General features: G+C 40.7%; 1 protein-coding gene across 6 annotated transcripts in view; it reads right to left on the reverse strand.

Annotated features, from left to right (window-relative positions):
• The window catches only part of NELL1 (neural EGFL like 1), a 430,169-nt gene that overhangs the window by 165,130 nt on the left and 239,729 nt on the right, over positions 1-25,310 (reverse strand). For all 6 annotated transcript variants that reach the window (XM_073347842.1, XM_073347838.1, XM_073347837.1 and 3 more), the window contains one exon: positions 20,864-20,986. In XM_073347842.1, coding sequence (XP_073203943.1) covers positions 20,864-20,986 — 123 coding nt within the window. The remainder of the gene's footprint in view (positions 1-20,863; positions 20,987-25,310) is intronic.

Raw genomic sequence — 25,310 nt, forward strand, 5'->3', positions numbered from 1 at the left:
TTCTCGTCCACTGTCACCCCTAGGTCCTTTTCTGCAGAACTGCTGCCTAGCCATTCGGTCCCTAGTCTGTAGCTGTGCATTGGGTTCTTCCGTCCTAAGTGCAGGACCCTGCACTTATCCTTATTGAACCTCATCAGATTCCTTTTGGCCCAATTTTCCAATTGGTCTAGGTCCTTCTGTATCCTATCCCTCCCCTCCAGCGTATCTACCACTCCTCCCAGTTTAGTATCATCCGCAAATTTGCTGAGAGTGCAATCCACACCATCCTCCAGATCATTTATGAAGATATTGAATAAAACCGGCCCCAGGACCGACCCTTGGGGCACTCCACTTGATACCGGCTGCCAACTAGACATGGAGCCATTGATCACTACCCGTTGAGCCCGACAATTTAGCCAGCTTTCTACCCACCTTATAGTGCATTCATCCAGCCCATACTTCCTTAACTTGCTGACAAGAATACTATGGGAGACCGTGTCAAAAGCTTTGCTAAAGTCAAGAAACAATACATCCACTGCTTTCCCTTCATCCACAGAACCAGTAATCTCATCATAAAAGGCGATTAGATTAGTCAGGCATGACCTTCCCTTGGTGAATCCATGCTGGCTGTTCCTGATCACTTTCCTGTCATGCAAGTGCTTCAGGATTGATTCTTTGAGGACCTGCTCCATGATTTTTCCAGGGACTGAGGTGAGGCTGACTGGCCTGTAGTTCCCAGGATCTTCCTTCTTCCCTTTTTTAAAGATTGGCACTACATTAGCCTTTTTCCAGTCATCCAGGACTTCCCCGGTTCGCCACGAGTTTTCAAAGATAATGGCCAGTGGCTCTGCAATCACAGCCGCCAATTCCTTCAGCACTCTCGGATGCAACTCGTCCGGCCCCATGGACTTGTGCACGTCCAGCTTTTCTAAATAGTCCCTAACCGCCTCTATCTCCACAGAGGGCTGGCCATCTCTTCCGCGTTTTGTGATGCCCAGCGCAGCAGTCTGGGAGCTGACCTTGTTAGTGAAAACAGAGGCAAAAAAAGCATTGAGTACATTAGCTTTTTCCACATCCTCTGTCACTAGGTTGCCTCCCTCATTCAGTAAGGGGCCCACACATTCCTTGGCTTTCTTCTTGTTGCCAACATACCTGAAGAAACCCTTCTTGTTACTCTTGACATCTCTGGCTAGCTGCAGCTCCAGGTGCGATTTGGCCCTCCTGATATCATTCCTACATGCCCGAGCAATATTTTTATACTCTTCCCTGGTCATATGTCCAACCTTCCACTTCTTGTAAGCTTCTTTTTTATGTTTAAGATCCGCTAGGATTTCACCATTAAGCCAAGCTGGTCGCCTGCCATATTTACTATTCTTTCGACTCATCGGGATGGTTTGTCCCTGTAACCTCAACAGGGATTCCTTGAAATACAGCCAGCTCTCCTGGACTCCTTTCCCCTTCAAGTTAGTCCCCCAGGGGATCCTGGCCATCCGTTCCCTGAGGGAGTCGAAGTCTGCTTTCCTGAAGTCCAGGGTCCGTATCCTGCTGCTTACCTTTGTTCCCTGCGTCAGGATCCTGAACTCAACCAACTCATGGTCACTGCCTCCCAGATTCCCATCCACTTTTGCTTCCCCCACTAATTCTACCCGGTTTGTGAGCAGCAGGTCAAGAAAAGCACCCCCCCTAGTTGGCTCCTCTAGCACTTGCGCCAGGAAATTGTCCCCTACGCTTTCCAAAAACTTCCTGGATTGTCTATGCAGTGTCTATGTAGTGGACAATGAAACAATACAGAAGAAAAGATTTTCTTGCCCCAGAGAACACTTTCCAAAAATCTTTGGCAAAGTCCTTCATAAGAGGATATTCATTCATTAATTCTCCTGCTCGTGGAGGGCACACTTCAGATCACCCATTTCCAGACAGCCCAGTCTCCTTCCAATGTCCTAGCCTGCTCTACAGTATGGCTGAAGTGGGCGAGGTCGGAAACCACAACTTCTCTCCAGCATACATGAGGCTGTAATTGGTTGGATCAAATACATAAATCTGGCAGGCTGAGATGCACTCTGGCATATGGAGCTGATGGTCAAGCCACCTGAGCTGGCAAGACCACTTGGCAAGACCATGAAGGCTGGTTGGTCTGACGCCTGACATCCTTGTTCATTATGTGATGAAACCACCATATAACTTCAGTAAGTCATTGCTGTTTGATGTTAAAAGCATGCAGCTTTCGTGTCAAAAGCATCCAACAAGAAGATATGAAAAAAACCAAATACCTATGATCTGAGAATTAAAGTACTGTTACATGTTAGAAACTGGCTAAAAACAGAACACAAAAAGAAATAATAAATGGTCAATTTTCAATATTCCAAGAGGGTAACAATGGAGTCACAAAAGATTTCATGCTAGGACTGGGGGTATTTAACATAGTTACCAGTGATCTGGAAAAGGGGGTGAACGATGAGGTGGCACAATTTGCAGTTGCTACAATATTATTTAGGTTCGCCAAGACTGGGTAAGAGTTTGAAGAAATGTAGAGGGACCTAACAAATCAGGTGACCAAATTTTCCCAAAGGGAAAACGGAACACCCCAAGGTTCAACTCCCTCCCCTTACAGGACCAGCCCCAGCCTTCCCTGATGCCCACCCACACGAGGCCAGCCTGAGGCCCCTCACCTCTCCACACATGGGACAGCCCGAACCCCCCTGCCACCTGCCCATGGCCAGCCTGGCCCAAGCCACTCTGCTGAGCCCTCCCTCCCATGCGGGACTGGCGTTGACTCTCTCCCGTTTCCCCCTGCATGTTCCTCTGATGATCGGTTAGCAAGAGCAATACAGGACAAATGCCCAGTTTTGCCAAAAAAAAGTCAGGACAGCCAGGACAGGGCTTAAAAAAGGGACTCTCCCAGCCAAAATGGGACAAATGGTCACCCTACTAACAAAGCTAGGTGAGTGGACAGATCAATGAGAACTTGTGCTCAGTGTGAAACAGAGCTCAAAAAAACAGGATTTTGTTACAGGTTAGCAGTCCACTGTAAATGAAGCAGGTCCGGAGAAGATAAACTGCTATTGCCATCAGTTACCCCATCAGCTTAAACAACAGAGGACAGTGCTGTGGAGCTAATGCTGGCATCAGGGTCATCATTTGCTTTTGGGGCAAGAAGGGCAGTTGCCCTCTGACTTTTCATAGGTCTATATGTTCCATTGTGTCTTCCATTTTTTGCCTCCCCCACCCACTCCCAACTTTGCAGGATATAATTATATATAATGTTCTGTATGCAGACACAGCTTTGCCCACTGCAACCCCTGAATTTTTCCTGAAATGAGGCCCTGTCTGGCATTTTCTAACTTTTGAATGCTTAACTTTGCAAACATTGTTCTTTTAACACACTTTGGGTACAATTTATAAATAGAAGGAAATGAAGTCAAGTAGTTTAGAAATAGGACTGAGAATCAAGGAAATCAGAGTTTTAATCCGGCTCAGATTCTGATTCCCTTTGTGGCCGCAGACATGCAACTTAACTTCTCTGCCTCCACTTTCCTATCTGTAGACTGCGGATAATACTTACATATACCTTTCCAACCTGTTGTAAGGATAAATTAGTGGGCCAAATTCATCCATAGTAGCATCTGCCCTTAAATAAAACAACAACAACAACTGCTATTTTCAAAATTGCAATTGTTGTTATTATTATATGTTTGGCTGCGCTATGAACACTCAGTTTTGAATATTGTTTGGTTATTTCCTATTGTGAATACATGGCGATTCATACTTTGATCATGGCATCATTTTGCCATTCAGTATGGACTGTTTGGTTCACATACACTAGTGTTGAACTGGCTGCTTAACTAACTGATTTCACAAGACACAGAGAGCTGCATACCGCTGGGACCAGGAGGAAGATTGAGCCCATGTTGTGATAGATTCTTTGCAATGAGGTATTTCGAGATGCTCCTGGTGAAATGATTTTACACCCATCATGAAAAGACTAAGCATTCTGTTCCAAGTAACTGCAGGTAGCCTCCTCATGTTCCCTGGTGCAGTTACATTCCAAAATATGAAAAGTAGAGCTAACAGTACATTCTAACAATTACAAACTGAAACCAACTAGATAGTGCAGATTGAGTGACTAGAGCATAAACTCTATTGTTCCAAAGACAGCAAATCAGCCTTTCAAGTGAAGCGCATGTTCAATGATTTGAACTGTTCTAGATATTGTCGAAACTCAAACAAGATCTTAATATCTAGGCAAGAAAGAAAATATTAAGTAAGGTGGCATCTGAGAGTTTCAACCATTCAATGGCACTTGGAAAGACTACCATTGACTTCAACGGACTTCAGCTCAGTCTCCTTTCTATACTGGGGTTCTGAGAAGTCACAGGACCTGCTGCTAATGGAAACAGTTAATTATGGAAATGGTGTCACAGCAGACCAGAACTGGGCTAAATGAAAAGTGGATAATAACGTGATTAAAACCAAGAAAAATCCTTATATTTTTGCTTTTAGAAAGCACAGCTTCTTTTAAAAAAGCAAGAGAAAAGCAATGAATACATTTCATATTGAAAGTCTTGGATTCCCAGCAATGTTAAGCAGAATGTATTGTCTGGAACCAATACATAAAGACAGGGTCTTTTTTAAGCTTCTTGCTTGTTGATACTGACTGAGTGGTTATGAAATTGCTACTGCTTGGCATTAAACTGGCAAGCTTATCTCATGTGGATCGTTCAGTACAAAAAGACAAGAAAAACCTGCCTGGGGAATTAAATATCTTCCCAGAATTATTTCCCAGTCTATAAAGGTTACTGGATCAATGCAGTTCTATGTGTGAGGTCAAATGAGGTTACTATTCCCTTTTAAAAAGCAATCTTTTAAAAAAGCAAATCTTTTGTTTGGACCATCTTAATTTTGAACTGGGTTTTTAATTGATGAGAGGGCATCATCTGCACGGAAACAAATAAATAAATATATAAAACACCAGTCTTCATTTGCAAGCCTTATGTTGAGAAGTCCAGACCAGAAAGAGCTATGTCCCAAAATATGATGTGAAAATCAAGGATCTGGTCCTGTAAAACCATATTCCCACAAGACTCACTAGAACTCCTAAGGAAGACACTGAGAATCTCTTCATTGATTTCAATAAGCTTTACTATTATACCCTTATTCATGTTGTACAATACTTCAAGCCCAGAATGGTCCCATTCATTTCAATGGAACTGATCTGGAGCAAGCCAATACTCAATGTGAGTAAAGGTATCAGAATTTGAACCCAGAGTAAGATCAGGCCATTCATAAGAACATAAGAAGGCACTACTGGGTCAGACCAAAGGCCCATCTAGCCCAGTATCCTGTCTTCCAATAGTGGCCAGTGCCAGGTGTCCCAGAGGGAATGAACAGAACAGGTAATCATCAAGTAATCCATCCCCCGTCACTCATTCCCAGCTTCTGGCAAACAGAGGCTAGGGACACCATTCCTGCCCATCCTGGCTAATAGCCATTGATGGACCTATCCTCCATTAATTTATCTAGTTTTTTTTTTTAACTCTGTTATGGTCTTGGCCTTCACAACATCCTCTGGCAAGGAGTTACACAGGTTGACTGTACATTGTGTGAAGAAATACTTCCTTTTATTTGTTTTAAACCTGCTACCTATTAATTTCATTTGGTGACCCCTAGTTCTTGTGTTAGGGACATGTTGTTTACTACTTCTCATATCTACTTTCTCTACACCAGTCATGATTTTATAGACCTCAATCATCTCTCCCTTTAGCCATCTCTTTTCCAAGCTGAAAAGTCCCAGTCTTATTAATCTCTCCTTATACGGAAGCCAATCCATAACCCTAATAATTTTTGTTGCCCTTTTCTGAACCTTTTCCAATTCCAATATTTCTTTTTTGAAATGAGGCAACCACATCTGCACACAGTATTCAAGATGTGGGCATACCATGGATTTATACAGAGGCAACATGGTCTTTTCTGTCCTATTATCTATACCTTTCTTAATGATTCCCAGCATTCTGTTAGTTTTTTTGACTGCCACTGCACATTGAGTGGATGTTTTCAGAGAACTATCCACAGTGACTCCACGATCTCTTTCTTGAGTGGTAAAAGCTAATTTACACCCCATCATTTTATATGTATAGTTGGGATTATGCTTTCCAATGTGCATTACTTTGCATTTGTCAACATTAAATTTCATCTGCCATTTTGTTGCCCAGTCACCCAGTTTTGAGAGATTCTTCTGTAGTTCTTCCTTGTCTGCCTGGGCCTTAACTATCTTTAATAATTTTGTATCATCTGCAAATGTTGCCATCTCACTGTTTACCCCTTTTTCCAGATAATTTATGAATATGTTGAATAGGACTGGTCCCAGAACAGACCCCTGGGGGACACCACCATTTACCTCTCTCCATTCTGAAAACTGACCATTTATACCTACTCTTTGTTTCCTATCTTTTAACCATTTACCAATCCATGAGAGCACCTTCCCTCTTATCCCGTGGCAGCTTACTTTGCATAAGAGCCTTTGCTGAGGGACCTTGTCAAAGGCTTTCTGAAAATCTTAGTACACTATATTCATTGGATCCCCTTGGTCCACATGCTTGTTGACCCCCTCAAAGAATTCTAGTAGATTGGTGAGGCATGATTTCCCTTTACGAAAACCATGTTGTCTCTTCCTCAACAAATTATATTCATCTATATGTCTGACAATATTGTTCTTTATTATAGTTTCAACCTCTTTGCCCGGTACTGAAGTCAGCCTTAAAGGCCTGTAATTGCCAGTATCACCTCTGGAGTCCTTTTTAAAAATTGGCGTCACATTAGCTATCCTCCAGTCATCTGGTACAAAAGCTGATTTAAATGATAGGTTACAGACTACAGTTAGTAGTTCTGCAATTTCACATTTGTGTTCATTCAGAACTCTTAAGTGAATACCATCTGGTCCTGGTGACTTACTGCTGTTTAATTTATCAATTTGTTCCAAAACCTCCTCTAATGATACCTCAATCTGGATGTAGTGGGGTGGCTACCCTGCTCCTAAAATAGAAGGGGTTAAAAGCAGCCCTGGAGAGGGCTGTGGCTGGGGACGGCTGATTGGGGAAGCAGCCGTAGCCTGTATAAAAAGGTTGTGAGCCAGAGGCCCAAGGAGTCTCTCTCCAGGCTGGGAGAGAGCAGGGTCTGGCTGCCTGCCTGCCTGACAGGGTACTGAGGGTGGTGCAGTGCTGGGGAAGGAGCAGGCTGAGCGGGGACATGCCAGGCTGGCAACTCCCCGGGCTGTAGGGCCTGATCCAAGGCCCATAGAGGTACTGGAAGGCAGAGGAAGGCAACAGGTCTGAACCCCCTTGCATATGAGTAGCCTTTACGCTGCAGTCTGCCCCAGGGAGCGGGGGCTTGGTGATGACTGGCAGTAGCCCAGACTGAGGCAAGGTGGGGATAGTGGGTTGGGGGTCCGCCAGGAAGGGGAGACCCAGAGGCAGAGTAAGGGGGTACTGCAGGGGGCAGAACCCAGAGAAAGGGGCATCGGGGTCTGAGAGGGACACAGGGCCAGAGCTGTGCCGATCACTGGCCTGCAGAGGGCGCTCCGTGCTGGAAAGAGCTAATTCCCCAATGACCAACAGGAGGCACCACAGGGGTGAGTCTGCTCCTTTACACTGGGACAGTTCCTCAGATCTGTCACCTAAAAAGAATGGCTCAGGTTTGGGAATCTCCCTCACATCCTCAGCTGTGAAGACTGATACAAAGAATTCCTTTCATTTCTCTGCAATGGCCTTACTGTCCTTGAGTGCTCCTTTAGCACCTCGATCATTCAGTGGCCCCCCTGGTTGTTTAGCTTCCTGCTTCTGATGTACTTAAAAAAAATTGCTATTACTTTTTGAGTCTTTGGCTAACTGTTCCTCAAATTCTTTTTTGGCCTTCCTAATTGTATTTTTACACTTCATTTGCCAACGTTTATGCTCCTTTCTATTTTCCTTACTAGGATTTAACTTCCACTTTTTAAAGGATGCCTTTTTGCTTCACTGCTTCTTTTACAAGCAGCCTTAAGTAATCCTGTTGAACTCAATGGGACTACTCACGGAAGTAAGACAGGATCAGGCTCTAAATTATTTCCCTTGCAAATAGGTACTTTATATCATTTGGACCCAAAGGCTGTTTCTCTTATACAATTCATAGTTGTTTTGCTCAGGCTCACTCTGAATTCAGCCAATGTAAATCAGCGTTACACTGATTTACACTAGCTGATGGTACAGACCAGTAAAGGGAGCAGTATCTGGCCCCTGGCAGGTCCTATGATACATACTTTTAAAAGATACATTGTTATGATTTATACTAATGAATAAACCATTCTTAACAATCTCACAACTAGTACTGGATCCATTATTGGACACAATTCTTCAGCCTCTTATTCACAAATGGAGTCCTGAAAAAGTAGTAGAACTATTTATGTGTCTGTAAAGGCTGCAGTCTCCGACTGCATGATATAATTTAGAGCTGAATGTAAAAATGTTTCCCCAGACTTTCAACTTCTTTCATTGCCAGATTATCTGTTCTATTACATCTTGGTGCTCTATGGACAAGAAAAAATTAACTTAAATTATTTTCAGAGTAACAGCCGTGTTAGTCTGTATTCGCAAAAAGAAAAGGAGTACTTGTGGCACTTAGAGACTAACCAATTTATTTGAGCATAAACTTTCGCGAGCTACAGCTCACTTCATCGGATTCATACTGTGGAAAGTACAGAAGATCTTTTTATACACACAAATCATGAAAAAATGGGTGTTTACCACTACAAAAGGTTTTCTCTCGCCCCACCCCACTCTCCTGCTGGTAATAGCTTATCTAAAGTGATCACTCTCCTTACAATGTGTATGATAATCAAGGTGGGCCATCTCCAACACAAATCCAGGGTTTAACAAGAACGTCGGGGGGTTGGGGGGTAGGGAAAAACATGGGGAAATAGGTTACCTTGCATAATGAGTTAGCCACTCCCAGTCTCTATTCAAGCCTAAGTTAATAGTATCCAATTTGCAAATGAATTCCAATTCAACAGTTTCTCGCTGGAGTCTGGTTTTAAAGTTTTTCTGTTGTAATATCACAACTTTCATGTCTGTAATAGCGTGACCAGAGAGATTAAGTGTTCTCTGACTGGTTTATGAATGTTATAATTCTTGACATCTGATTTGTGTCCATTTATTCTTTTACGTAAAGACTGTTCAGTTTGACTAATGTACATGGCTCACGAAAGTTTATGCTCAAATAAATTGGTTAGTCTCTAAGGTGCCACAAGTACTCCTTAAATTATTTTATTATGTTCTAAAACCAATGCAAGGACAGCATTCAAAGCTGCAATAGTTTAGAAAGTTTACAGTCTATTTGTGTAAATGTCTTTCTTCAGACCACATGAATCTCAATGGACACAACTTTAAAAAAAATATCTAACATTCCATACTGAGAAAGGAAAAGAGAGGAAAATAATAAACTGGAGGAAGTCTTTTCTCTTACTTATAATAAATCCAGGAGATTGAGTTGATGTATAATCACAAACCTAAAACATAGAATTTTCAATATTATTGCATTTTTAAAATTTTATTTAGGAAGTGGATTAAAGAGAGCGGGAAAAAAACCTGTAGTTTAAATATACAATTAGTCCACCCCAAACCTACAAAAGCAGGGCAATCAGAAGCTACGGAGAAAGCCTTGTGCATTCCTTTCCACTTTCACGTTACCTATACCACTGTCAATAATATAATCCAACATGCCATTAAAGGGTTTCAATTCCACGTCCAATGGATACCAAAACCCATCTATGCCTCAGCAAAACCACATGCTTTTATAGCAATTATATAAACATATAAGCACATTTGCTTGTCACACAATGCAGACATTTGGGATGTCAGTCTTCCCTAATGCTGCCAAGGTCAGAGCAAAAGGGACACAAAGAAAAGTGAGAGAATCCAGTGGAGGGAAATTGTCAACAGGGATGATTTTTAAACTTTTATTATTCTTTCTTATCAATTCATTTTTTCATTATATCACCACGAAAAATTCAAATTGTTTTCAAAGTTTGCATTCTACATTTTGGGTTTTGCCATTTCCAATAAGGTTTTTACAAAATAAAGGTTTAAAGCACTTTGTGACAAAGCATGCTTTCTTGCTGCTCTGGCGCTTCCTAGTTTCCCATCCGGGGATTAGCTTGCCACATAGTCTGGCGTTTGCCGAGTCCATCATCCCATTCACTCACTGCATGGGCTCTCTCATGCTCCTGGAGCTTTCCTCTTAATGGTTTAGCCCTCCAGCAAAAACACATTGAAGTTCCCCCTTCCTGGGCTATAATCAAACTGTCCCCAGCAGTCCCCAAACAGGCTGTTCCTGGCATGCCACTCCTAGACCGTATTGTAGAGGAACCCAGGCCTGCCTTCTCCAGCAGGTTCCAATCCAGGGACCCTTGACTCAGCAGCTCAGGTATTCTCCCAGCCTTTACTGCTCCTTCCTGGAACTGCTTCCTACTTCCTATTACAGGGCCTACTCTCCCCCCTTGTATCAGGGAGTGTGACTTCAGGCTCTGTTGCCAGCTTCCTGGCTTTCAGAAGTCCCACATCTTTCTGCCCAGGTAATCATCATTCCCAATTAAGCCATATTGTATCCTAGCGCCATCCCAGGTGCAGCCTATGGCTAATTGGCCTCTCTTTCTTATATTAACTGCTCCAGGGCTAGTGTGGGGAGAATGCCCCATCACACCCTTGTTAAAACTGAACTCTGTAACACAAAGATAACTAAAGTGAAGAATACCCTATTTACAGATGGGCAAACTGTGGTGTAAAGAAATTCAATGATATCTACAAAGTGAGTCAGTGGCAGAGGCAGAAATAAAACCAAGTGACCTGATCCTTCTTTCATTTGCACGAGCAAAAACCAGGAATAGTTACAATTAAATCACTAGAGTTACAACAGTGTAAAACAGATGTGAGAAAAAAATCTGAATAAAAGAGTCTTGGTGGCTCGTACCTGCTGAAATCAGTAGAAATCAGTTTCATATCCACTAGTGGTTTTATTGTTGCATTTTAGTAACATTTTTCTCCTACCTTTTTACTACTCTGCAGTCAATCCATTATTTAACAAGAATAATTGATGAGATACACATCAACTAATGATAATTATCTATTATTGGCCAAATGAAGCAAGTCCCTACACTCAACTTGATGGCATTTCTCTGTCTACCTAACTTGGAACCAGATTCTGACAAATATGATCTCATGTTCCCTCTTTTCCATTCAAGATTTACCTGTCCTTTTACTTATACTCCCTTCACCCAATAGTTTCTCATCTGTATTTTCTCTATGTTCATTTTACTTTCTCCTCTATCTGTTTCACTATCATTTCCCATAAGTATGTAGATATTTTTTCCTTATTAAAAATGTTATCAGTTCACACACTCAGATTAAACCTCTTTTAGGTGACATTTCTGTCAGCTCATGAATTGCGTTTCAATATTATTAAATGTATCCATTTTTGAAATTACCAACAAGGGTATAGTTACAGAAAATATGGTACTTACTGTCTGAATAAAGAAGTTAACCATCCACTTATCTAAAACGTTATTTAGACAATGTGAAAAAGAATTGATTTATTGATTTAAGCTAGAAAAAGTCATTTTCAAGCCCCTATCGTTATCATCCAGTAGCTATCTTGAAAGTATTAAAATTATAATCTCCACATTCTTGTTACCTTGTAAAAGACATGACCTACTGCCCACTGTGTTTTGGTCACTCTTCCACAGCTGTCTATAAACACAAATGAGATGGCCATTAAGTGGAATTACAACTTTCAGTGGTAGCCATAGTCATCTTCCAAGGCACATATCTATGAGGGAATCAGAACTACACTACCAGGCCAGGCCAGATCTTCCACTAGCATTTGATCCCTCCCCACATTTTAAAATAATGGCATTCCTCTTTGGGACTCAGTTGCACCCTACCATCTTTTGCACAAGCTGCAGCACTGAAAGGTTATGAAACATGATTGAGAAATAAAAGTGCCTGGTCGCCACTAGAAAAAGAAACCACATAGATCATGGACTTGGTGAATTCGCTGAGAGAATGTATGGGAATATAACAGAAGACACACCAAATCTCAGCCTTTCCTAGGGACAATCCTAATAAGGCTGTCCCTGACAATTTGGTATCAGAACTTCTGAAAGTTTTTGAGGTTTCATTTCCCAGACACCAGGAATAGGATGCATCTGTTCACTCCAATGTTTAGGACTGTAATCTAACTATGTGAACCTCCATCTATAGAAAGTCGGATGTTTCATCAGTGAATACGTGATGTGACAGGGTCAGGCCGGATGGCTCTAGGAGAGTAATAGAAGGCAGATATATTAGCCCCAGGTTAAGTAGGTCCCTTTTCCCTGAGTAAGATAACAGGGAAGGTTCCAGAACAATCAGGAACTTTCTGGAGACAATTAAGACAGGCTGATTAGAACACCTGCAGCCAATCAAGAAGCTGCTAGACTCAATTAAGGCAGGCTAATCAGGGCACCTGGGTTTAAAAAGGAGCTCACTTCAGTTTGTGGTGCGCGTGTAAGGAGGTGGGAGCAAGAGGCGCTAGGAGCTGAGAGCGAGTGCTGGAGGTCTGAGGTGTACAAGCATTACCAGGAGGAAGGTCCTATGATGAGGATAAAGAAGGTGTTGGGAGGAGGCCATGGGGAAGTAGCTCAGAGAGTTGTAGCTGTCACACAGATGTTCCAGTAGGCACTCTAGACAGCTGCATTCCACAGGGCCCTGGGCTGGAACCCGGAGTAGAGGGTGGGCCCGGGTTCCCCCCAAACCTCCCAACTCCTGGTCAGACACAGGAGGAGTTCTGAGGGCTGCTGTGGAGCTCCAAGGTGAGCAAATCCACCAGTAAGTGCAAGACCCACCAAGCTAGAGAAGGAACTTTGTCACAGTGACTGAAGTCTCATGCAGAAGCTGTAATCTTGCTGAGATAATAAGAACATGCTTTCAATGTTTCTGAGGGGGGTTTTTAAATCATTTTAACTTTTCTCCTAAATTTACACCTCACTGAAAATCCAAAATGAGATATTAATAAAATAGTAAATCTAACAATTAGACACAGTACTCAAAATGCAATAGACAAGTGCCTGCACTTGTCTAAGTTCAGCTCACTCTGCAGTAGTGAGAGCTACAAGGATGATCACTTACCTCTCATCCCTAAGGGGAATAGCTATAGATTTACCTTGTTTAAGAAGTTAATCAAATCACTTTAAATGCAGCCATGGGCAGAATTTGGTCCTATGAAACACATTTGTAGAACAGGAACTATGAGCTAGGAAAGGCCAGTGTACTACATCAAGGTCTCGTTTCATAAAACAAGAAAATACAAACCAGTTGACTTCATCTTATTTCATCTCAACCCAAACAAAGACTTGATAGAGACCTTTTCTCTCTGAAAAATGGGTCTGCAAACCCCTTTCATACTGACATACAAAAAATTCTGTTTCTTAGGCAGTCAATATCAAAGGTCATCTACTTGGTACAGAATTAAAATCTGCCTAGATTGCTAATATGCTAGTCCTTCTCTTTGACTTTAGTCTATGGCCTCATGTTACTTTCTCAACTTCTGACAAACAATTCCCTTCAGGATCTTATATAATAGTGTGAACATTCTCTATCCTCTGTCTTTCTCCAAGCTAAATACAGCACGCCTAGCTATTTTCTTTACAAAGTTGTATATTCCTGAGCCATGTGGTTGTTCTCCATTGCAATTTGAGCATGCCCTTTCTACAGCATGGCATACAGATTTTCACACAGTAGCTCCACTATAAGCATGTTATGAACCTACAAGGATCCAGAATTTAGGTCAGAAGTAGAAAAAAATAACTTGCAGTACTTCATGTTTTCTACTCATTTGCCATGACCAGAATCCCCAAAATGACCACTTGCCACAATCGTAAAAATGTACTCCTTCCCCCGATGCCACTATCTGGGGCCCCAGATCTTTTGGATCTCTGGATCAGCCAAAGACACAAGGAGGGGTGAAAAGTGAATTCAATGCCTCTTTTCTTTCTCAGCAATGTGGACACTGGTGCTACAATGACACCAGCACTAACATGCACAGCTCACCAGGGAGTCAAGTCACAGAAAACCATTTAACTATGTTTCCTTTTACCCAGATTCTGAGAAGAATTTGCACAGGAACACCAGAAGAGTGGACACTAATCAGGAGCTACAACAATCTCTGTAATGGAGCAGCATCCACCGTTTCCCTATAATACAGTCACTCTGGATAATGGTGTGCCTATTGCTACTACCTGTGCTACACATGCCCAGGCCTTGTGCAAGAATAAAGACTGTGGCTTTATTCTTACACAGCTGTAAACAGGGTCAAGAAGAGGGCTTCTTACATCATCTCCCCCACTTACACACTCAGATGCGTTTGTAACCCTCAAGACACTTTAACATGCCTATCCTTATTTCTGCTCCAGACAAATCAGTGGGTGACATTTTCCCCATAAATTTGATCTTCTTAATTAATTTTCAAACTTGTTGGCTCTATTTCTATCTACTAGTGAAATGATGGCCTGCTACAGGGTCACTCATGTACAGCAAACTGAAGAAGTGGCACAGCTGTAGTTAGATGTTGTCAAGTCACCAGGGACTGATTAAATACATCCCAGAATAGATTCATAGATATTTAGGTCAGAAGGGACCATTATGATCATCTAGTCTGACCTCCTGCACAACGCAGGCCACAGAATTTCACCCACCACTCCTACAAAAAAACCCTCACACCTATATCTGTGCTATTGAAGTCCTCAAATCGTAGTTTAAAGACTTCAAGGAGCAGAGAATCCTCCAGCAAGTGACCGATGCCCCATGCTACAGAGGAAGGCGCCCTGGAGGAAAATTCCTTCCCGACTCCAAATATGGCCATCAGCTAAACCCTGAGCATATGGGCAAGATTCATCAGCCAGATACCCAGGAAAGAATTTTCTGTAGTAACATGGATCCCACCCTATATAATATCCCATCACAGGCCATTGGGCCTATTTACCATGAATATTTAATTACCAAAACCATGTTATCCCATCATACCATCTCCTCCATAAACTTATCGAATTTAATCTTAAAGCCAGATAGATCTTTTGCCCCCACTGCTTCCCTTGGAAGGCTATTCCAAAACTTCACTCCTCTGATGGTTAGAAACTTTCGTCTAATTTCTAGTCTAAATTTCCTGGTGGCCAGTTTATATCCATTTGGTCTTGTGTCCACATTGGTACTGAGCTTAAATAATTCCTCTCCCTCTCCGGTATTTATCCCTCTGATATATTTAATGAGAGCAATCATATCTCCCCTCAACCTTCTTTTAGTTAGGCTAAACAAGCCAAGCTCCTTGAGTCTCCTTTCATAAGACAAGTTTTCCATTCCTCGGATCATCCTAGTAACCCTTCTCTGTACCTGTTCCAGTTTGAATTCATCCTTCTTAAACATGGGAGACCAGAACTGCACACAGTATTCCAGGTGAGGTCTCACCAGTGCCTTGTATAACGGTACTAAAACCTCCTTATCCCTACTGGAAATACCTCTCCTGATGCATCCCAAGACCGCATTAGCTTTTTTCACGGCCACATCACATTGGCGGCTCATAGTCATCCTATGATCAACCAGTACTCCAAGGTCCTTTTCCTCCTCCGTTACTTCTAATTGATGCGTCCCTAGCTTATAACTAAAATTCTTGTTATTAACCCCTAAATGCATGACCTTACACTTCTCACTATTAAATTTCATCCTATTACTATTACTCCAGTTTACAAGGTCATCCAGATCCTCCTCAAAGAACTGACTGCAGAGATATCTGAGCCATTAGTGTGATTATCTTTGAAAAGTCCTGGAAGGTGGGAGAGATTCCAGAGGACTGGTAAGGGGCAAATATAGTGCCCATCTATAAAAAAGGGAATAAGGACAATCAGGAGAATTACAGATCAGTCAGCTTAACTTCAATACCCAGAAAGATAATGGAGCAAATAATTAACCAATCAATTTGCAGACACCTAGAAGATAATAAGGTGATGAGTAACAGTCAACATGGATTTCTCAGGAAAAAATTGTGTCAAGCCAACCTAATAGCTTTCTTTGACAGGGTAACGAGCCTTATGGATGAGAGGAGGGGAAGTGGTAAATGTAAATGTGTACTTGACTTTAGTAAGGATTTTGATTCTGTCTCGCAGACCTTCTCATAAACAAATGATGGAAATACGATCTAGATGGAGCTACTATGAGGTTGGTGCATAACTGGTTGGAAAACCGTTCCCAGAGAGTAGTTATCAATGGCTCACAGTCAAGCTGGAATGGCATATCAAGTGGAGTCCCACAGAAATCAGTTCTGGGTCTGGTTCTCTTCAATATTTTCATCAATTATTTAGATAATGGCAAAGTTTGTGGACGATACCAAGCTGGAAGCGGCTGCAAGTGCTTTGGAGGACAGGATTAAATTTCAAAATGATCTGGACAAACTGGAGAAATGGATGAAATAGGATGAAATTCAATAGGACAAATGCAAAGTACTCCACTTAGGAAGAAACAAACAGTTGCACACATAATAATTCTTCGCTCTACTCTGCACTGATTAGGCCTCAATTGAAGTATTGTGTCCATTTCTGGGCCCCACACTTCAGGAAAGATATGGACAACTTGGAGAAAGTCCAGAGAAGAGAAACAAAAATTATTAGAAAACATTACCTTTGAGGGAAGACTGAAAAAATGGGGTTTGTTTAGTCTGGAGAAGAGAAGACTAAGGAGGGACATAACAGTTTTCATGTACATAAAATGCTTTTACAAGAGGAAGGAGAAAAATTGTTCTCCTTAATCTCTGAGGATAGGACAAGAAGCAATGGGCTTAAATTTCAGCAAGGGCAATTTAGGTTGGACATTAGAAAAAACTTCCTAACAGTCAGGATGCTTAAGCACTTGAATAAATTGCCTAGGAGGTTGTGGAATCTCTGTCATTGGCAATTTTTAAGGGAAAGTTAGACAAACACCTGTCAGGGATGGTCTAGATAATACTGAGTCCTACCTTAACTGCAGGGGACTGGACTAGAAGACCTCTCGAGGTTCCTTCCAGTCCTACAATTCTATGATTCTCCATCCTCTACCCTCAACTTTCCCATTTTCTTGAGACTCTCTATTACTAAACCACTTTACTTTGCATTCAGTCTTTATAAATTAATTTGCTTTGTGCTACAGTATTAAGTCCTCTCCTGAAGTCTAGCTAATTTGCTCTACAGCCATGGTTTCATCTTTACCTACTAATTCTATAATGAATTCATGTCATTCAAGCAAACTTGCTTGGCATGAGTTTCCTTTATGTATCTGTGCTAGTTTCTATTCTCTGAACAGTATATATAATATTATACATTCTTTTTCCTTATCAATCTTGCCGACATTTTCTCTGTAGCTAAAAGCAACTTAAAAGGTATATAGTTCTATATTATATTAGCCCCATTCCAGTCCTCTGTCTTTGGCGCTATAAATACTTTTGTCACAGGAGTTCCCATTTTCCTTGCTACTGCCTGAAAAGTCCCAGGATGTAATTTATCTGACTCTGCACCCGGTATTTTGTCAAGATTATTTGCTGCGACACCGTATCACACAGTCTTGCCATTCCACCTCACCTCAACCTTCTTTTCCCATCTCTCCCACAACAAGACGTTTGTCTCTGCAATGTTATAGTCCACTTCTACATTGAGACCAAGAATTTGTTTTTGCCCACAGTAAATAAAGGCCATATTTGTCTTTACTGTTCTACACTTGCCCAGCAGACCTTCCTGTCTCTTGCCTATGTGTTTGCTTCTTATGTATTTGTAAAAGTTTACTTTTGTTCATCTTCAGGTCTCTTGCTATTTTTATGTCAATTAAACTTAAGTAGTACATATTTTTGTGTGTAACATTTTGCTTTAAACAGACATGCATTTTGTTTTTGTCTGCATCCTTTTACACCATTCTTCTTATTGATTATTTCCATGTCCACTTTGAAAGCATCTTGTCCTTAATTACACTCTGAAATTCTCTAGTCCACTATATTTACGATGAAGCAGACACAATCCTACTTCATTAATTAAATGAATAATTTTCCTAATTATAAATAAATTAAATTTTCCTACTTGCTGCCTGTTACTGTGTACTTTTATTAATGATTTTGTTTTCCTCTTCGTAATATTTTTATTCATAAAGGAAAACAGATGGTCGTCTCTACTTTCCAGATTCTTTCTACTTTCCTCTTTACCTGACTGTTTCTCTCTTTCTCACCCCCCCACCAACTGTTAGGCTACTTTCATTATGCCTACTCCAAAGCTCTCCATGTAGTTTCATTTGGTTGCATTATTCCCCTACACTTGCTATCTTAAAATATTAAGAATAATATTCTACATTCTACAGAGCCTTCCAAGAATTGCTGAGTTTGTTGATTAAGCCTCACAGCATGGTTTTCATCATCCACATTTTACTTATACAGAAAATAAGGTACAGAATGGTTATGTGACTTGCTCAACACAACATGGGAAGTATGTGGCAGAATCAGGAAAAGACTCCCAGTCCTGTGCTTCAGCTACAAAAATCATCCTTTCCTTGTTTGCGTATGGTGTTGCTGTGTAACGATAATAAGCTGCCTGTTCCAGCCCAGATGTGGGTCACATCAGTAGTGGCTGAAATAATTGTTGTGTATATATACCATTTGTAAAAGTTTATAAAACACTTCTAGACCATTCAAGTAAATTAGGATATGGCCAGATCCTCAGCTGGTGTTACCTTCAGCATTGCTCCTTTGATTTGACTGATATTATGCAATTTTACTACTAAGCAATCTGGCCCATTATTTTCCAGCCTCTGTGTTTACTGATTACCAAGTCTCTTACCACTCAGTACTATCTCTAAATTATCCGTAGCACCTTCTGTAATGAGAGAACAATTTCTCCACAGCTTCCCATTAAAGGGCTTCTTACCATCTGGAATATTAGAGAATAAAACTCACGTTTGCAAGCTCCAAAAATTTTCACCATGGTTCTGTATATATATTTCCCAGTTGGGATGTAAACAACCACAAAATTCCACAGCTCTGTTTTTTGCATTTCCATGGTAGCCACTTTTCAAAAAGACAGTTATATCTTCATTCAGTGGCGTAACTCTAGGTATGTCAAGAACAAAACCGGGAGAATATTTGAAAATGAAATAGAAATTCATAGAATCATAGAATCATAGAATATCAGGGTTGGAAGGGACCCCAGAAGGTCATCTAGTCCAACCCCCTGCTCAAAGCAGGACCAGTTCCCAGTTAAATCATCCCAGCCAGGGCTTTGGGATTCATCTGCTTTGGGATTTCATTTCAAGCTTGAATCTCAGCACAAGTTCATTAAAAGGGTTTTAAAAAAAAGAACCCTGAATATTTTCCTGTTAAACTACCAGGTTAAACTAAATGGTGCTGGATGACTTTTGCTTCAAGTTTTTCAGCCCGTTCAAGCTGAACCTCAAAGTGAAACTCTGGGTATGCATACCCAGCAAAGTAAAACCAAAAAAAAATGTCCTGTTTGAGTCAAGAGTTGTCCCACACCCTATATAGTCTACAGGGAGGGAAAGCCATTGTCAAACTTAGAGTATATTCATTCACCCCTGCTCGAAACTTTATTTGGAAATGTTGTAACTTACAACCCCTGCAAGCAAGAATTCGGAAAATACTGGGCAAAACTGATTCTTGGTGTGACTTCTTTGACTTACATAGGATGAATTTGGACTATTGTCTTCATTACATTCTCATTTTTGCAGTCCCTGCTATGTTCATTTAGAAACCATTTTATTTTTTCTAAATATCTTGACATTGTTGTGCACTCCAGACAGTTAGTCAGATGCTACTTTGACACCTGATAGATTGTGGAAACCTTGGTGAAGAATTTAAGCTGGAAGTGGTGGCTCACCATCCATCACTTCAAGACAATACTACCAATTCATAAAACTGAAAGAAAGCTAATATTTCTCCCCAAATCTAAGTGCATATGATTGTTTTCCGGATGGACTATTACTTTTCATCAGCAGTAGTTTCCAACAAATTAGCCATTATGGCAATAGTGTTTTGGAAGCCAGGAATTGTGGAAACACTGATGGAGCAATTAATAGTATTTTATGAGACAAGGTAATTCCTAAAACACACAACAACAACAGGCATTGCAGGCACAATTCAATGACATTTCCAAGTTGCAGTCATTAGTGAGCCAGCTGGTTGATGGCGTATATTTCCTCTTCTATCTTTATGAAACAGCTTAATCTTTCTTTCTTAAAAAAAGGACCAACAAAAACTGCCATTTTACAACCAGATGGACTGATTCCAGACACTCATGGTCTAAGCTACAGTGAAATCTACCAAATGCAGATCCTCACTTTATAGGTGTGCTGTAAATTAAGACACATCATGGACAAAAACATCCCTATCAATCACTTCTGTAACTTTAATAGCCCATGGCATTGCTACATGATGTTTAAAAGATTATACAAGTTTAAAGGCTACATGAACCTAGTTTAAAACACAAAGGTGTTAACTCATGGCATATCTGACACTAACTCAGTTTAAGACAAAGAACGCAGTTTAAAAGCTGCATGAAACAGGCTTAAATTACAACTTTAATTGGCAATAAACAAAGAATGTTTTTAAAACAATTAAAAAAATACTGTCCTGTGATATGAGGTTATGCACAAATCAATTATCTCTATGCATACAACAATTGCCAGGTGATAACTCAGACAATGAATCTTTGACAGAGCCCAGCATCATGAGTTACCAGAACTCAGGTGACTGTCAAAAAATATTAATAGAATCTGTGGCTTTTATCAAGTTCCTAGAGTAACAGACCTACCTCGACAGATGGTTCCATTCCCCACATATCCAGGTTTGCAGGTGCAGCTATGTCCCCTGACAGTGTTAGTACAGATTGCATTCTCATCACAGTTGTGCTGTCCGCTGCCACATTCATCATGCTCTACCAGAAAAAAAAAATACAAGAGAGAAAAAGATGTGCTTTTCAGTTTGCTGATCTGACATTTGAAAACTGAGTTAGAACTACTATTGCCACAATGGTTGAACACAGCAGGGATTCAAATGTAAGAGCCTAATATGGAATGCTTCAATTCCAGGACATAATGACATATTCATGGCAGGAGTAGCCTGTTTATTTAGACTGAAAAGGAGAAAACTATCTGGGCAAACTACACAGCGCTGCTAACATAACAGTCATAGGAAGAAGATTATCACTGCAGCATCTCTGATGTGATAAGCCTCACCATCACTGCCCACTACCAAGCGTGGTAAATATAAATACAAGATAAGTAGTTACAGTGAGGCGCGTTGATGGCATAGTCTTTAAAGCCTAACAGCACTTCCGTTACAACCACTCACATGCACAAATGTATGCTGTGCGAAAGCTTGGTATAAAATATAAAATAATAATATTCTATACTTCTAAGGCACCTTCTAGACCAAGGGTTCCCAAAGCACCTTCCAGACATATGGGCTAGGTGTTACTTTGATTATCCAAACTGTCAACAGGGCTGAAGGGCCTGCAACTTACTCCCCTCCCTCCCATCACTATGCGTGATGCTGTACTCTGCTCTAGCAAAGAGCCAGCAACCTTGAGCCTGAAGCCTCCCACTTCTCGTATAGCTCAGCCAGATCCTCCCTCTGCATATGTGGCAGGAGTTGGAAGGAGGTGAAGAAAGAAGAGCCATCATCCCAGAAATATTAATGGTGGCGTTTTGCCTGCCTCTTGCATGTTTTAAGAGGATGATGATTTAATGTTAACTGAAGTTAATTTGTTAACTCTTTTTTAAGTGAAAGAATGATGCTTCCAGAAAGCATAGCTATGTGTGCAAGAAAATGGGTGTAACTACACAGCAGAAATTGAAATGCTTCTTGTTAGTATTTGACTTTTTTATTAGCAACAATAAAGACAAGTTAGTCTTTATGAACTTCTCTTAATGGACAGTCGTAGCTGAAAGGTACCCTCTAGTGGGAAACAGGGTTATGCCTTATAAACAGACTCTCCCAAATTCCAGGTTGACACCGTACTTCAGATAACTCAGATGCTCTGAGTGACAGATTGCAAGGGCTCCGCTAGAACAGATGTTCTTAAAAGAGCATAAATATGTCTTTGAACATTATCTGTTGGGTATATAATGTTTCTAAACACATTCGATAGCTAAGTGATATGGGATTTACATAATTTTTCAAAGGAGTATCATAGGGATATTTTGTTCTTTCCTTCTCACTTTTTTAAAACAGAAAATTCATACATAAAAAAATGTATCTGCATCAGCTGATAAATTCAGACTTATGTTTACGCTCTTTAGTTTATGCTGGTCCCTTGCCCTGCTGCAGAATTCACTTTAGCTACTCTCTACTCTTCAGACCCTTAGATATTCTGAATGTTAGGCTCCTTCCTGGGCACTATGAACTCTTCTTCTTGAACTCAAAGGAAACTATGCAGCAGCCTAGTTCTTGCAACTCTTATCTCAATTAAGAAAAGCACCACACAGCTCAGCCCATTGTGGCAGACTAAGGAGAAGCTTTTATAGGAGTAACCCTCTAACCACCCCTGGAGGTGATTAGCCCATTCTATTCTTAAAATATATTTTCTTTTTTTAAAAACATTTCTCCCTAAATCTCACCTACAGAGGAAAGTTGGTGTAATTATTGATCCATATTTCAGTAGCACCAGAAACAAAGGCGCTCCATTGTGCTAGGCACCATACACACATGCATAATAAAAATCAACCCTGCCCTAAAGAACTGACAATCTAAATAGATTCCCCTTTCACCATTTACAGTAAAAACAATACCCCATCTTAAGGGAAAAACTTGGGTTTGCCAAAACGTAAAAAACTTAACCCCTTTGGCGCTCTTCCAGGTGTTTACAACAATAGGAGTTCTAATGTAGACAAGGTTTCATAGCTGCAGCCTTTTTTTAACATTGATGTCAATTAGATACGTTCTGAGAAATTTAATTGGCACGGTGTTAACAATGGTTCTGGCCATGGGAAACTGCCCTATACAAGAGAAACCAGTATTGCTAACACAGTGCCACTAAGGGATCCTTGTCCATGCAAGAATTTCCAAAATTGATAACAGTGGAACAGCTGCAATGGTGGGAATTTAAAAAAAATGTCCCTAGTGTAGCCAAGGCTATAGAAGAGTTAGCTACAGCCCTAGTGAGAATGAGTCAGCATTGATCTTCTGTCAGGTTAATAAAAGTCTTTTATTTCAAACACATTAACCTGTGAGAAAAGGAAAAATGCTTAAAACCCTGTCAGTATCCTACTTTGGTTATGTTTCCTTCCTCCTTTTAAGGTTTCACCAAAGAGCGGTGGTGTTTTTTTAAAAAATAACATCAATGAGAAATTCCCCTAAGGCCTCACCTTGGCATGATTCATAATGTGTTTTAGCAAAACTCTCTAGTGCTTAGTTGTAGTCCAAAAAACTACATCAGTGTTTGTAGAAAGTGAAATAAATCTACAGAGGGAATTTCAAAGAAGCAGAACAGAAGACAAATCAGACTGACCAGGATTAGCACTGCTACTCTTGCAAGAAATTGCCATGATATTTTTAATTATTGCAAGTGTTTTGTAACAAATGGCTTAGTTTTGCAATTCATTCAAAAGACACCTCCTCCAGCAGCATGGGGACAATTAACACCATGCTGAATCATTGGTTCAGTGAGCTCAGTGGAATTCAGAGTCAGAAGGGGAGAATTACAAGATAAGATGGCAACCCAAGATTGAATGTGAAGACCCTGAGAAAGAAATTAAAAAGAAAACAAAAGATCTGAGGTAAGAGAATTCAGAGTCACTACTTGTTGATAGCATGTCTTATTTTGGCAATTACACTTTTAGCTGGAACCCAGAAGTGCAGACAGGGGCATGTAAAAATAAAAAAATATAATCTCAAAAAGTGTGGATTTTCAGGGTAGGTACAGGGATCGTATATGTGGGGTGGTCACTATTTTAACTGTCTGGTTTCATCCATCCCTGATTTACTACAAAATATTGACAAAAGTTGAAGTCGGTGAAAGAGCTAGCAGCAGACAAAGGGTGTGTCTATACTGCAATTAAAAATCCTATGGTTGGCTTGGGTCAGCTGACTCAGGCTCATGGGGTTTGGGCTAGGGGCTGTTTAACTGCAGTTTAGACTTCTGGGCTCAGGCCACAGCCCGAGCTCTAGGATGCTCCCACCTCATAGGGTCCTAGAGTCCACACTTCAGCCTGAGCCCAGAAATCTACACTGCTATTAAACAGCCCTGCAGTCTAAGCCCTGTGAGCTCAAGCCCAAGTCTACTGGCACAGGCCAGCCAGGGCAGTCTAACAGCGGTATAGACATACCCAATGGGAGCATGGCTGGCTAACTGGGAACAGAGACAATGAAAGATGTGATTTACTGATTTCCTAAGTTGAAGTCATTTCCCTGAAGTATTAATATACATTTCAAGAAACACTAACCATTCAAGAGCAATAATAATCATTATAATACTTTGTCCTTATAGACATTTTAACTCCTTTATGAAATCCTTGGAGGTTGTATTTTCGGGTCTTATATATCTTGTATTTAAATAATATATACTAATCTATAAAGGGGAAGAAGTGTGGCCTAGTAGCCCTGAGTCAGGAGATGTGGATTACATTCTCACCCGTGCTAGACGCTTGCCTCATTTTTTCCTTCAGTAAAATGGGGATACTACTACTTATCTCACAGAAACGTTCTGAGGATTAACTAACAATAGTAAGCTGTTTTGAAATGCTCACATGTCAGATACTGTAGATGATTATTCTTATTATTATTTTATTGGTATAAATCTGAGAATCAAGTGGTTGCTGCTGGCTTACCCTCTGCTTTTTTACTTCTTCCTTGTTGTATCACTGAGCAGAAAGAACACCTCACGTTTCCCTCTTGCCTCTACAGCCAGCCACAACCAAAATCAACAAACTAATAATTTATTACTAAGCTGTTTGTTGTCAGTAAAAGTCTCCTTTTCAAATTTCAAAACCTTTCATGACCTTTCCCAAAATCCACAAGAGGATTATTTTACAAACCCGGTATTTTCTCAGTTCATATTTGCAGCAGGATAGTTTGTGAAGAAGCAAAGACAAAAGTGGCATATTTTCCCTTTGGCCATTGGCTAGGGATGCACTCCTGCTTTCAGCTATCCTTGAAAAATTACTTCCAAGAAATTAGACTTACTTTACAAAAATATTTCTGAGGAAGAATGTTCACTCTCCTGCCTTTGTTGTTCCCAAAGTCAAAGCCCACTGTAACCC

This window comes from Lepidochelys kempii, chromosome 6 (assembly GCF_965140265.1).
Source record: "Lepidochelys kempii isolate rLepKem1 chromosome 6, rLepKem1.hap2, whole genome shotgun sequence".
Classification (NCBI taxonomy): domain Eukaryota; kingdom Metazoa; phylum Chordata; order Testudines; family Cheloniidae; genus Lepidochelys; species Lepidochelys kempii.